General features: G+C 44.6%; 1 protein-coding gene across 3 annotated transcripts in view; it reads left to right on the top strand.

The window, feature by feature from the left end:
* Zmat3 (zinc finger matrin-type 3) overlaps window positions 1–13591 on the top strand; it is a 29546-nt gene extending 15955 nt beyond the window's left edge. For 2 of the 3 annotated variants that reach the window (XM_028764326.1, XM_028764321.1), the window contains exons 3-6: window positions 3118–3237; window positions 4966–5132; window positions 5249–5349; window positions 6987–13591. In XM_028764326.1, the coding sequence (XP_028620159.1) occupies window positions 3118–3237; window positions 4966–5132; window positions 5249–5349; window positions 6987–7201 (603 nt within the window). In that variant the 3' untranslated portion in view covers window positions 7202–13591. The remainder of the gene's footprint in view (window positions 1–3117; window positions 3238–4965; window positions 5133–5248; window positions 5350–6986) is intronic. The other variant, XM_028764331.1, reaches the window with a different exon arrangement.
* Window positions 13592–14009: the final 418 nt, after the last annotated feature.

Genomic DNA, 14009 nt, shown 5'->3' with positions numbered 1-14009 from the left:
CTGTCTGTCATCTTGTGACCCTCCTCCGGAGTTTGCCTGACACTCTGGATGGTACCACTCCTGTGTGTGTCATTCTTTCCTATACATGCATTCACAAGTTTAACTGAGCACATGTGCACATGGCTGTAACTTGTGTGGTCTGAGGGTGGCCACGGCCCAGCATGGGCTTTCCATACTTCACAATTCATGAATAAATCTCTCCTCTATATAGACATAAGTCACTTCAGTGAATTATTTTTCCTTTCCTTATTAAGTTGGGAACTTTTACCTTTTTACTGCAAGGGAGTGCTTGCCAGTTTCTCTTTGTCGTGTACGAACGCCAGCATTGTAGCACTTACACCATGGTTTTGAAGAATGGTTTTGTAGAGTGTTGCAGATTTTGCCTGGTTTAATTGAGTTTAGGCTATGTGGGTTTTGACAAGAGTACTGCTGTGTCCTTTCTGCTGCATGAGTCAGGGATCCTTCCATGGTGCTAATTATCTCTCAATTAAGGTGGTGCCTACAAGGATCTTCTTGGAAAAGATGCTGTTTCCCTGTTGAGTAAGGATCATACGGACAGATATTTTGAGACCGAATGTGTGTTTTTATTTCTCATCGCACTTTTGCTTAGTTAGTGATGTTTCTCATCCTCAGTGACTATTAATTACAGTGGGGCTTGCCAAAGAGTGTGGGAAGGGGTGGTGCTGGGCATGGGACCAGGGCTTCGCTCACGCGAGGCATGTGTTCGGTCACTGAGCTCCCCTCCTCACGTCTTAATTTTGGAATAGTCCTGTGTTTGCCGCTCTTGTTGGTGGCCTGAACCTGGGACAGTGGGGCCTAAAACTGAGGTGGACTGTAGTCCTGTGCAGTAGCCAACTTTATTCAGAGCATCAGACAGTTTATGCTCTGAGGGTTAAGAAGAATCACCTGAGTAAAGTGTACTTACCACAAGAACAAGCCCAGTGTGGTAAAACATGTTTTTCCATAGAGGCATACAGATAAGAGCTGCTGAAGTTAACCCACTCTTGTCCGGCACATACACCTGGGAGGAGCAGGAAAACACATTGTAAGAACAGTTGTATGTTTTTTAAAGACACTGAGGTCACAAGACTGTGTCTTGGTTTGTTTTTGGAGTTTTCTCACAAGCATTCAGAATTCTCCTCACAATACTCCGTTCTTGTACTGTGTTCTGAGACTTTGTCACCCCTTGAACTTGTGTGAGCCTCCATCTGTTTTTGTTCATTTGTTTATTTGGTATAGAACTTCACTATATAGTCTTGACTGGCTTGGAACTCACTATGGAGACTAGGCTGGCCTTGAGCTAGAGATCCACCTGCCTCTGGCTCCTCAGTGCTGGGCGGGATAAAAGGTATCTATGACCACAACCATCTGCCACACATTTACTCATTTAAGAAAGCCAGGTAGAGTGAGCTAGAGTTGGAGCACAGATGGAGAAGAAGGTCAAGGGTAGAGCTTAAGGTCTGACAGGAGAAGAGAGACGGGAAGAGGTAAGAGGGAGCCACGGAAGACAGAACATTCTGAGAAGGACTGAGGGAAGACGAATGGTGGAGTAACGCTTAGAGTTCACGTAAGAAAACAATGATAGAGGGGACTGGGAGCTTGATGCTCTGGTAGTCTCATGGAAATGGTATGGCTGGAACATTTGGATGGCAGGGGATGGAACTTTAGGTCATCTGCTGGTCCTTAGTTCATTCCTAGGAGTTAGCGGGTAGTAGATGGTAAATGTCGGTATGAAGGCTTAACTTTTACAACATGGCTTAAAAGTAATGAACTGTTTTACCCGTTTTCAAAGTAATTTTGAAGATGTATTTGATATTGTAAATATCATGAATATATTTGCAGCATGTATATTTTGGTGTGTACAGAGGCTGAAAGAAGGCATTGATCTCCTAGGATTGCAATTACAGGTGCTGCCTAGCGTAGATGGTGGAAGCTGAACCCAGGTCCTCTACAGTGGTGGGAAGCTCTCTTAACTTCTGGGTCATCTCTGCAGTCCCATCAGAGTGCTTCTGATTCTTCCCACCAGTTTGTATTTATTTATTAGCTTAAGGAATATACTCTTGTGATTTATAACTTAAAACTTGGTGAGAAAGGCCTCTCTGACTTGGGAGAAGTTCAGAGTGCTGCCACAAGCCACCGAGCTGTGTGATAACGGCCGTGCTGAGAAGGTTTAAAGTCATGGCTCTGCTAGTGTTCACTCCTGGATGCGTGTGATACCCCCACAGCAATCCCTCCACTGTGAGGCATGGTCGGTATCAGCAGATTGGTACAGGGTTTCTATGAGCATTGATGAACCGAGGCACATTGACCTCTGAAGTAACCCTATGCAAGGGCTATTTTTGTAAAAGTGATTGGATTAGCCATCTCATTACTTGATTCTGAAGCCAGTTAGATCAGAGCATCTCGAGAATTCCTACTGAAGCAGTGGTGTGTGAATGGCGGCAAGCTTTAGGCAGGACACAGTACTGGGGGGTGCAAGCCTTCCCTAGAAACTTAGAGGAAATTAGTTTCTTTTGGCTGCATTCTGTTTCCTTCTCCAGATAAATACAGTGGTTCTCCTAGAACCAAATGGTAGGCCCTGGCCTTGGTTAGTTATTCCTATCAACTTGACACGACCCCCGGGAAGAGGGAACCTCAGTTGAATGATTGCTTCACTCGGGTTGGTCTTGGCCATGTGTGTAAGAGGTTGTCTTGATTAATAGTTGATGTCAGAGGGTCCAGGCCACAGTGGGTGTCACCATCTTTACCTAGGGTGGATCTGGGCTGTATAAGAAAGCCAGCTGAGCTGAGCATGAGCCAGCGAGTCAGCCGGGAAGCTGTGTTCATCCATGGATTCTGCTTGAGTTCCGTCCAGCCTGCTTACATTTGTGCTCTGATTTAGTGACCTGAAAGTGCAAGCTAAACTAAACCTTTCCCTCTACCGAGCTGCTTTTGGTCATGACATTTACCACAGCAACAGAACACAGAGCAAGCACAGACTCTTTAAGATGGAGCCAGACCTGGCCAGTGGTTTGTCCTGGGTGCACACCAAAGATAGTGCTGCTCGGTGGGTGCATCGATGATCGCCATCTGACAAAGGGTCTTCTTTGTGATTGTCTGCTTTGTGTCTACCTCTAGGGTAAAAACCATGGCAAGAAACTCCGAAATTATTATGCAGCTAACAGCTGTCCTCCTCCAGCCAGGGTGAGCAGCGTGGCAGAGCCTGTAGCCACACCCCTCGTTCCTGTCCCTCCACAGGTGAGTCAGTGCAGTACAAAAGAGGCTGTCATATGCATGTGGTCATGAGTACAGTTGCCTGTGCCTGTGTCTATCAGGGTCAGGCTGGGCAACACCCTGAAAGGTTCTTGGTACTCTTAACTCCTGTAGGTATATCTGCCAAAGTTTTTGAGCTTGGGAATCTCTCACTGGACTTGGCAGTGATGTGTGGGACAGTTCTGTCCATTGTTCTGTGTCTTCAGATTTAGGTGAAATGACCATGTGGTGTCTACACTTTGCTCTGAACGACAACAACAACAACAACAACAACAAAAAACATTTAAGGACTGGAGAAATGGCTCAATGGTTAGGAACATTTACTGCTCTTGCGAGACCTGGGTTTTGTTCCATGCACCCACAAGGTGGCTCACAATTATCATTAACTCCAGTTGTAGGGGAAGTTAGTTCTTCTGATTTCTGAGGGTGCCAGGTCCACATGTTGCACATATATACATGTAGACAAAAACTTCACATATATAAAGTAAAATAAATCTAAACAGTTCCATTAAAATATTATTTATCTTGATTGCTTTGATGCTGTCTTAAATTCCACATACTAGGTAACTTTATAATTGGCTTCGTTCTAGTCCTGGATCCTGGCCTCATTTAGTATTTGCTATTACTTGGAAGTGCTGGCCTTATTATTCAAAACTTGGTCCATGGGATGACAGGGTGGGCCTCACAGGGGCTTTATTAGAATCCTGGGAAGGCTAAGTAACTTTCCATGATGTTGCAAAGCAAAATATTGTTTCATCCATGCTTGATGTTCCTAACCACCAAGGTATAATGTTACTTTCTGGAGTGTTTTCCTCCTTCAGATAGGTAACCCCACTGAGTCTCCTCCTCAGACTCTCGGGAAATTGAGATACATTAAAAGTGGCAGCAGAAGTGCTTCCAGCCGAGTGGGTTTACATTTTGAGTTTCTTTGGGATGCTCTAGAGTCAGGTGGCTCTCCCTTTCCTCTTGGGAAAACAGCATAGGCTACTTTGTTTGTTTAGCACAAACTCTGTAGAATATGAAGATACCATGCTGTCTCTGGAGAATCTTCTCTTCCAATGCTAGTCTCCTCCACCCCCCATTGTTCTAGATAAGACATAGTATCCACAATCTTAACGGTGTACTCTCTTCTAGCAAAGTTTACTTTGTAGTTTTTGCTAACCCGTGCAGTTTAGTATCTTGTGTTTGGTTTCCTGACTTAGCAAGGTGTTTCCCCTGGTTGTATACGCACAGGTGGTTTGGAGAGGTTATAGGACTAAAACTTTCAAAACTTTGCGCTTTGAGTCTAGATGGGCTGCTCAGTACACAGTTGGTGCTCAGTAAAGTAGGTTATTCAGTATACAGTAGGCGCTCATTATTTATTGGTGGATTTTGAGTAGACTTCCCTGGCAAAAAGATTTTTACTTATTAAAATAAGTAAAAGTAAGTGAAATAAGTAGGAGGCCTTACTCATTTACTCGCCTCCTACCTTAAATGTCCACACTTTAAAACCGTTTTTTCAGTGGACACTAGGTAGTCTTTGGTTCATAGGTAATTGTCATCCAAAATGGGACAAAGGGTCTCCTAGTCTCTCTTTCCCTGGATTTACTTTCTTATAAAATTCAGTGCCTGTTGCCATGCACGCCCTAGGCTTTGGTTACGTCTCAGGGCTCTGAAGGATCCTGGAGGAGTGGAACTCCTCCAAGTGGAACTGTTCTTTTGTGTCTTTGGCAGGTGGGCTCCTGCAAGCCAGGGGGCAGGGTGATCCTGGCCACAGAGAACGACTACTGTAAGCTGTGCGATGCCTCCTTCAGCTCCCCTGCTGTGGCCCAGGCGCACTACCAGGGGAAGAACCATGCCAAGAGACTTCGGCTGGCTGAAGCTCAGAGTCACTCATTCTCGTAGGTATTGCCATTGCCTCTGAGGACAGACTGTTATGTGAGAGCAACTGTGATAGAGGAGGAGCTGAAAGGAAGCCTTGTTCAGCGACTCACTCATTTTAAATTCCTTTCACCAGGGACTCCGTAGAGGCGGGGCAACGGCGGACCCGGAAAGAAGGGAATGAATTTAAGATGGTGGCCACCAGGAGGAATATGTATACAGTCCAGAGCAATTCAGGTAGCCTATGTGTCCCGATTGTACAAAGCATACATACACGTGTCTGCAAATGAAAGCAGTAGGTGGCCCCAAGGAATTAGGTTAGTGAGTGTTTTCCTCTTCCAGCGGCTGTTCAGGCTGCTCTTTATTTCTGGAATTCTTTATTTCCTATTCAGTACACTATTTATCTTGGTTTTAGTGTTTTAGAGCCATTTTAAAAAAATAGTTATCAGATTAAATATGTAAAGCCCATGAGAAAATGGGCCTCTTGGGGGCTGGAAAGATGGTGCAGGCATGCAAGCATGAAGACCTGAGTTTGATTCAATCTCAAGTGGAAAAAGCCAGGTGCAGCCATTCCTACCTCTTATCTCAGGTGAAGGTGGAAGGTCCCTGGAGCTCACTGGCCTAACAGCCTAGCTGGACCAGGTTCAGACTCTGAGAACTCTGAGACTCTGGCTCAAAATATAAGTTAGAGAGTTATTAAGAGAGAAACTGGACGTCTGTGTGAGCATGCATGCACACTCACACTTCCTGACTTTAAGTCACACCATGTCCAGTGTGGTCTTTAGACAGGTAATAAGTGAGAATTCTAGTGATGTGTATGTTCAGTGGAGAGCCGTGTGTTTATGGAAATGTGCTCTGGTTATTCTATTCCTGGCCACCACAGCCTCCAGTGCTATGCATGCCAGCAGGGGCTGTTTGTACAAGCAGGAAAACAAAAACAGATTTCAATGAATAACAAGAGACAGCTAAAGAACAAAATACAGAGAGGTGGAAAAACCTTTGGTTTGATGAATGTAATCTCAGTGTATTACTAGTTATGACCAACGTCAACTAAAAGACAAAGATGGTCAGGCTGTATTTCAAAAGCTAGGTGAGATGAAGGGACATCCCCCAGCTGTGCTAATGTCAAGGAAAATACATTTTAGGATGGGGATGACATAGGTTAGGTTCTCGGAGTAGAGTAATCCAAATACAGAGACTGGGCTGGAGCCATGGGTTTTACTGTGGTCCTCACACTGGCTTCAAATTTGTCACAGTCCTTTGCCACAGGCTCCCAAGTGTTGAAGTAAGCCACTATGCTCGGTCACAGTCTTTAAACATTTACTTTTAAGATCCAGGAGCATTTAGAACTTTATCACAGGCGTGGCTCTGTAGTCAGTGCCCTGGCACTAGTTGGAAAATCATTTTATGTTTGTAGATTAAACTTCTATGTACATGTAACTAAAGAAAAAAAAATCCATTCACCTCTCCTTCATTTAAAGTTAAGAGTCTGAATTTGAATTTAGAATTATTGATTACAATGAGGACTGGTGGAGTGTTTTTACTAAATAGACATTCTGAGGATCTGCTTGTGTGTGTGTGTGTGTGTGTGTGTGTGTGTGTTGAGTGTGTAAAGGCTAGAGGTTTAACTTTGGGGTATCTTTCTTTATTGTTCTCCACCTTACATTTTAAGACAGGATCTCTCACTGAACCTATATAGCTCACTGATGGGCTAGGCTAGGTAACTAGCAAGTCCCCAGGATCCTCCTGTCTCTGACTTCCACACTGTGGCTCCAAGCCCAGGCCACAACGCTTTTATGTGGATACTGGAGACTTGAACTCAGGTCCTCGAGCCTCCCTCTCCTCCCTTGACTTCCTTCTGTCTCTTTCGTCAGCAGGCCCTTACTTCAATGCCCGCTCCCGGCAGAGGATCCCGCGAGATCTCGCCATGTGCGTTACTCCAAGTGGCCAGTTTTACTGCTCCATGTGTAACGTTGGAGCTGGTGAAGAGGTGGAGTTTCGGCAGCATCTAGAGAGCAAGCAGCACAAAAGCAAGGTGTCCGAGCAGCGGTACAGGAGCGAGATGGAGAACCTGGGCTATGTTCAATGATGGCCATCCTCACAGAGAAGCCTGTCCTGCCTGTTTGCCTTCTGTCGACCTGCCTTGCTTCGTGATCCTCCATTCGTACATTCCTCATTTCTCTGCTTAGTGCGAGTAACCTGCGGTGGTGCCATGAGCTGTCAGGTCAGGGTGCGGGAGGGAAGTGTGTTTCTTGGGTCATGATGATACTCTTTTGGGCCAAGTGTGTCAAACAACTCACAGTGGTGTGTGAGCTTCCTGCCCCATCAGGTGTAACTTCTTATCTTGGTTCTGGTTAAGCAGCAGTAGCCTGGCCATTTAGAGCTACGATTGTTTGAAAGTGGCATCTACTTTTGCGGTTTTAGGTTTACGCACATTAGACAAATTGACTTGAGTTCTTACTTCCAATTATAGAGACAACAGGTAAACAGAGATTCCCGTCTCCTGCTGCTCCTGGGAACCATGACCACCACAGTGTGGTGTCAGTCAGATGTGCTGGTATGAATGGTGTGTGCTTGGTCTCCCAGCAGCACCTGGTTCCCTATGGCCTATCTCTCCCTCCGTAATTGACACATAGGTTTCCTTGAATTCATATACGTCCAGAATACTGTGTTCTTCTGAACATAACTTCATCTCCAGTTGTGAACTGCACACATGGACTTGTCATCTCCTTCCCCACTCGGATCAGCTGTTCCGCTCACCCCGTTCTCATGAGCTCGCTGTGCTGTTGGTTTTGGAGACCCAGATTTGACTGTCTAATGAGTTGAAGATGGATATTCTTTTAGAAAATATATTTTCAGATGATTCAAGGAAATGCAAGGATGTGTTTGAGATTTCAATTTGAAATTCTATTTTCACTGATGATTATGTGAACTCATGGGATAGTCATTATTTTGTGGCTTTTTGACGATTGTATCCTGACACTGCCCTGACAGGTAAGGTAATGGGCCTGCCTGGAAAATACCCCTGTCTGCTATTTCTTAAGTGGAAAATTTTCTCTCTCTCTCTCTCCCTCTCTCTCTCTCTCTCTCTCCCCCCCCTCTCTTTCTCTTTCTCTCTCTCTCTTTCTCCTTCTTCTTTTTTTTTTTAAAGCTGATCAAGTTTCAGTGTCATTTCCAGTAGAAAAACATATAACCATTGCATTTTCTTCTTTGCCTCCTTGAAGAGACTGAAAACACAGATGACTTTGGTGTCTAATTATAATGGGATTCTTATTTTTTAAATAAAAAGCCATAGTGTATGTCTAGACGGATTGACGGAGTGTTATGTGAACTTGTGTTCACTGTGTGTTCTTTGTCTTCTCCTTTCTCCTTCACGTGGGTGAGGCCAGCATGCCCGTGTCCTTCTGCAGAAGGCTTACAGCAAGCGGGATTTTGCACTGTAACATACATATTTCATTCAGTACTCATGTCACCAGAGAATTCTCTGGGCAGATGGAGAGGGAGGAAGTGCTCGGCGCCCTCCTTTTCATTCTTGCTTTAGAGCAGTCGAGACCCTTAATTAAAGGTTAATTTTATGACTAGCTTCTGGGACAGTACCTGGTTACTTTCTCCTGGTGAAATGCTGGTTTCTGGAAAAGTAGAACTATTTGGTTAAGTATTTTCCCCTTAGAAACAGAAGAAAGAACAGTGTTAGCTTAAGATTTGATCTCCATTTGCAAGTCCTCATACCAAGAACTACTCTGTGGCCATCTATAGAGTTGGCCAGTTTACGGCAATTTAGGGTGTATTTTGTTAGCCATTTGGTTATTCATTTTGCTGCTAAATATAGTTCTTCGGTAGACTTAAATATACTGCTGGCCACTTGGTTCTGTGATTGTTTAACAGTCTCATTTGTTGTCTCTGCAGGGTATGCGTCTGTGTGTCTCTGTGTTTGTGTCTGAAGATACATGCCCCCCCCCCCAGCCCCCCCCCCAGTTTTATATGATATCCCAGAGAGAATTTCATCTCATCTTTATATCAGATAACTTGGAAAGATCCTGGGTATGGATTTACATTTTATAAAAGTGATATTCATCTGCTTTGAGTTTTTTTTCCTCTGGGAATCATTTCAAAGGATGTCCCCTCCCTGCCCCAAATACTCTCCTCCTGTATAAAGAGAAAACAGTGGACTTAAGGGCTTGATGTGTCTTCAAGCCTCATGAATTCAGGTTTCTAGTCTCCCAGTGCCCTTAATGGATGTTAGGGACGCATACGTGTGGTTTCTTTTGGAGTGAAGTGTTAGATTTATAGTGTTCTTTCTATATTCCTTTGCACTAGAGAGAGTGATGCATTTGTTTTATGACACTCCAGGGCCGGGTTGCCCATGACTAACTCAGTTTGTTTCCGAACTCTGGAAGTTTATAAGTAAGTGCTACGGTCATTGTTAGAGGTTACGTGGATGTCCGAAACACTTCGAAGTTTCCTGGCTGAGGCTGTATCATCCTTACTTGTTGTATTCAGTGGGTAGGGCAGAGGGTATCAGAACTGCACGGTGCAGTTTCTCACTATGTCAATTCTGTATGGACTGCGTCCCTTTGTCTGATCAAGCTATGGTGGCATCTGAGGCAGTTAGGTGAGCTCTCTATTGGCTTTGTTTTGCTGTAGGATTGGCCCTCTGTTCCCAGGAAGCCTGTACATTGTGATGTGTCACAGTCATGGATGGATAGAAGTGTAAACAAAGGGAGACCTTAGTCCAAAATTAAGTAGATTTCCATTTCATCAATTATTTGTAGCATTGAAGTCTGTTCTTGTGGCTCTGCTTCACGATGAGGCCAATCAGAACACCCAGATCTAAGGCTTCAGGAAGAGTCCAGTTTCAGTCAGGTGGTCTGGATCCCATATGCCGTCAGAGGGCATTAGCTTTGGAGGTTCAGCTATGGCCCTGTGTTCTTTGACCTTTTAGACTTTACATTGAGCAGAGACTTTGCTGGTCTGGGTTGATCTGTGTCCTGACACTTGTAAATGCATGCCTATTGTTTTACGCCTGTCTGCTTGCCTCTTACAAACGGAATTCTGCATTTTCCAACAAATTTTCCACACTATTTGTCTTGATAAAAAGCTCCCTCCTCAACTCTTTCCCTTTAAGTTTGCCATGGGCTTAGAGAATTAGCGAGGAGGTGTGAAGCCCTGGAAATGGATGAAGGACTGTGGCTGAGAGCTTGTGATCTGCTGAAGTGACTCTCCCACCTCACCCCAGAGCTGCCCTACAGAGTTTTTTTGTAGCCCTCGGTCTATACAACCTTACAATCCAAACAGGGAGAAAAAAATTATACATACATATGCATTCCTGTGTAGATAAGATCTAAAAGTTGACAGTGGGCCTTGGAACTATCCTAGCTGGTGTTTCCAGGGAGATGGAGCAGTGGCAGTCCAGGGCAGACAAGTAACTTCCTTGTAGTGCTTTCTATGTGGAGAGGCTCAAGAACAGCAGTTTGGAATGTTCTGTAAATGTCAGGACTTGGGCTGGAAGGATTTCAGAGAAATTGGTGGGCCTTGTACCCAGGTGGTGGAGTGTCTTTAGAAATGGGGAAACATTTTGTTGGTATATGCAGAAGTTTAATGTAGATATTTGAACAGGTGTTTAAAAAAAAATTCTACTTTGCCCCCTCCCCTTAAATCTGTTAGAAGTTTTATATGTGATTTAAAAACAAAATGCTTTGTTGCTTTTGTGTTCTGTTATGGGCGAGTCTCCTGTGAGCTGCTGTGTGGACACTAGCTGTGTAAATAGCTTCTCATGAGACATTTATATGGACAGCTGTCCGCCTTTCCTTCCATTATCAATAGGGACTCTTTGTGAACGCCCTTTCTCTGTAGCTACCAAAAAACCAGTCCTGGCTTATGGTCCCATGTGACCTTGTATCCGTTAAACCCAGAATATGAGTGCCTTTAGTAAGTGTTAGCATTTCACAGAGGGTAGAGGTGACAGGATGTACTGCCATTAGCCACTGTTCATAAGATAGCTTGAAATAGCAACGGTCCTTGTGACTTCTGTTCTGTGGTCCCTCCACCCCATTTTATAGTGCAATCTCAATTTGCTTTGGAGTAAAGTGTGTCCTCTGGGTGGGAGTCTGGCTGCTGAGGCTGTCAGTAGTCATCTTCGTGGCTATGTTTGATGCCACAGAGGACTCGGAGCTTGAGATGCTGATGTTGGAAAAAACTTCCTACACTGACTGTGCTCCAGCTTGGTTCTTCTATAGTGTGGAGAGAATTATGTATCTACAAACAAAGTGTATTGAGAGACTGCCTGGGACAGGTAGCTCCGTCTGGGTCAGGCTGTACTTCATCTCTGCATGGATGGAGGAACCTTTCCAAGTAAGCTTGAGGCCTTTGAAAACGACAGTTTCCTTACTTTGATTACTTTGATTATATTTCCTGAGGTCCATATAATTTTTCAAACATATGATTAAACCAGTTTTCATGTAGAAATAGTAACATTTGCCTCAGAATTTTATTATGAAGAATTTTGGACATTTGTCAAAGTGGAAAACACCTAACTCTATCTCCTGTTGTTGACATTTCCCACTCGGGTTCTGTCTGCCCATCAGAACAGATGGCTCTATACATTTCAGACAGCGTCCATACCATGCGTGTCATACTCTAGGATTTAATATCTAAATGTTAATGTCTTAGGAAGACCGCATGTCTAGGTCATAATTTGAGCCAGGAAACAGTCTCTGTTCTTTCCTGTGATGGATATCAGTCTTCCTTGTTTTTGTTCCTGAGTATGCTTAAGAGTTTCAACAAGTCTGCACCGGGTTACATGGCCCATAAATGTTATGTTCCCGACAGGACTTGCTGTGAACTCCCAGGCGCTGTAACCACTCTCCTCCTATGCCTGTACATAGCAGGATTAAACTCTGAGACAGCAGTTCTGTCCACTGAGGGGTGGGCAAGCCTTAGAGCAGTCTACAGCTTTCCTCCAGTCATGTCGGGGAAGACTGCAGTCTGCCTCCATCCTGTGCCCACCCTCTGTGGCCAGCTCTGCAGAACTGAAGGGGTTTGCTCAGGTCGGATAGATTGGATGGGGAGAACCAAATGACAGTCCAACCTTGAGCGCTTTTAGGTTGTAATCTTAGGCTTCCAGTATAACTGAGCACTTCCTTTGTGCCCTTAGATGGACTGTATTTATTTTTTACCAACTAGAATTTTAGTTTTAGACATTTCACAGTTCTCTTAACATAGAGACATTCCTGTGGTCATTTGTTGTTTTGTGACATTCCATGTAGCTCAGGTGAGTCAATTCTATGTAGCCAAGGATGACCTGGAACTCCCCCGATCCTCCTGCCTCCACCTCCTGGTGCTGGGATTACAGGCATGTACCACCATGCCAGGCTATAAATTGTAGTTTTAATGAAGTCCAAAGCAATTGCTAAAATCTCACTGCACTGTTGAACACCAACTCATGCAGGGTCTGTCTGGTTGTTTCTGTCTTTAAATGGCTTTTCCGACCACCCTGTCCATGTTTGTCCTCACTTCACTCCTTTACTCGTGAGAATGGTGTTCTCCATCACTGACCCCTCTCATGCACTCTCAACCTGATGCTTTTTTGTTGGTTTTAAGAAATGACTCCATATGTCAGGGTGAGTGATACTATCTTCAGGCAAAGCCCTATTGGGAGCAAACCCTCCTGGAAGTGGCTGGTCGTTGTTCTGCCTTCTTTTGATATCTGATCACCCACCAAAGGTTCTGTAAGCCAGTGTGTCATTTTGTAAGTCTCATGTTGACTCTGCTCACCCATGGTCTGCCCCTCCCTGCCCCCACCAGTCAACGGCAGTGACCTGGCATGGGTTTTGTGTGTTGTCTTTGAAATGCCTTATTGGGTATGCCAGGCTCTGTTGTCAAGCATCCCAGCTGTCTGCTGGGATATGCTCGTCCTCTTTGGGGTATGTGCTCCTGATCCGGAAGCAAAGCTGATCTTGCTTTCAGTATCAAGGGTGCGTTTTAATATAGTTACTGTCTTAGGTTAGAAATGAAGCAGGAGGCCGAGAGAGTGTGGAACCCTGCCTGTGGTCAGTGTGGCGACCTGTAAATGTGCTTTTGCTGGTTCACTAGAAAGGACGCAGCAAAGAAATGCCAGTCCAAACCGGAAAGTGGGGCCGTGTCATATCACGCTCTCTGCTTGTCACTTGGCTGTTGAGAATCTGAGCAGGCCATTGGACAGTGGGCCAGTCTATGTTCTGGGGCTACAGAGCTGACTGACGTCACAGGATTCAAACCAATCAACTGTGAATTATGAAATTGAAATTGCTTTTGGTTTTTCTTTCCTTCAGCCTATTAAATATAGAAGTCTGAATGTTATTTAAGCTTGTGCCACTTATGTTGGCTCATCTTGGCTGTGTATCCTCATGTATGTACTGATTTCTGTTAAAGGCTTGATGACATTGTAACAGGCTTTTGTGTGTTCAGTTCAATAAAACAGTTTCTGAGTCTTGTCTCAAAAGTGTTTGGTTATGAATTGGAGATAAAGGTGCTCAGTGGTTAGCGCATAGGTGTTATTCCCCACACTGCCGATAAGATTCGAGTTCCTCGTTCACAGTGGCATGTGGTCTGCTGCATGCTTTCTAAGGCTTAGAACACTTGCTGTGGAGGTGGCTTAGCTATCCATCAACCCCACCCTTCTTCCCAGCTAGCCTGGGACTGGTGTGTATTCTGTTTTGTGATACCTTCTGATATTTATGTTCCCTTCAAATTCTTAGAAAATGAGTCCAGAAGAATGCTGACCACTGCTTCTGGAAAGAAACACATCAGAGAGCAGACGCTCACTTATGCCTTGGGTGTTTCACCTAGAAAATAGGGTTACGGATATAATCACCAGGGAACGCAGGCCTCTTAGAGTCTTTGGAGTGCTGTGGGGTGTA

This window comes from Grammomys surdaster, unplaced genomic scaffold (genome assembly GCF_004785775.1).
Source record: "Grammomys surdaster isolate TR1022 unplaced genomic scaffold, NIH_TR_1.0 62, whole genome shotgun sequence".
NCBI lineage: Eukaryota > Metazoa > Chordata > Mammalia > Rodentia > Muridae > Grammomys > Grammomys surdaster.
Note: the sequence above shows the minus strand (reverse complement) of the source record. Positions and strands in the feature narration are given on the sequence as shown.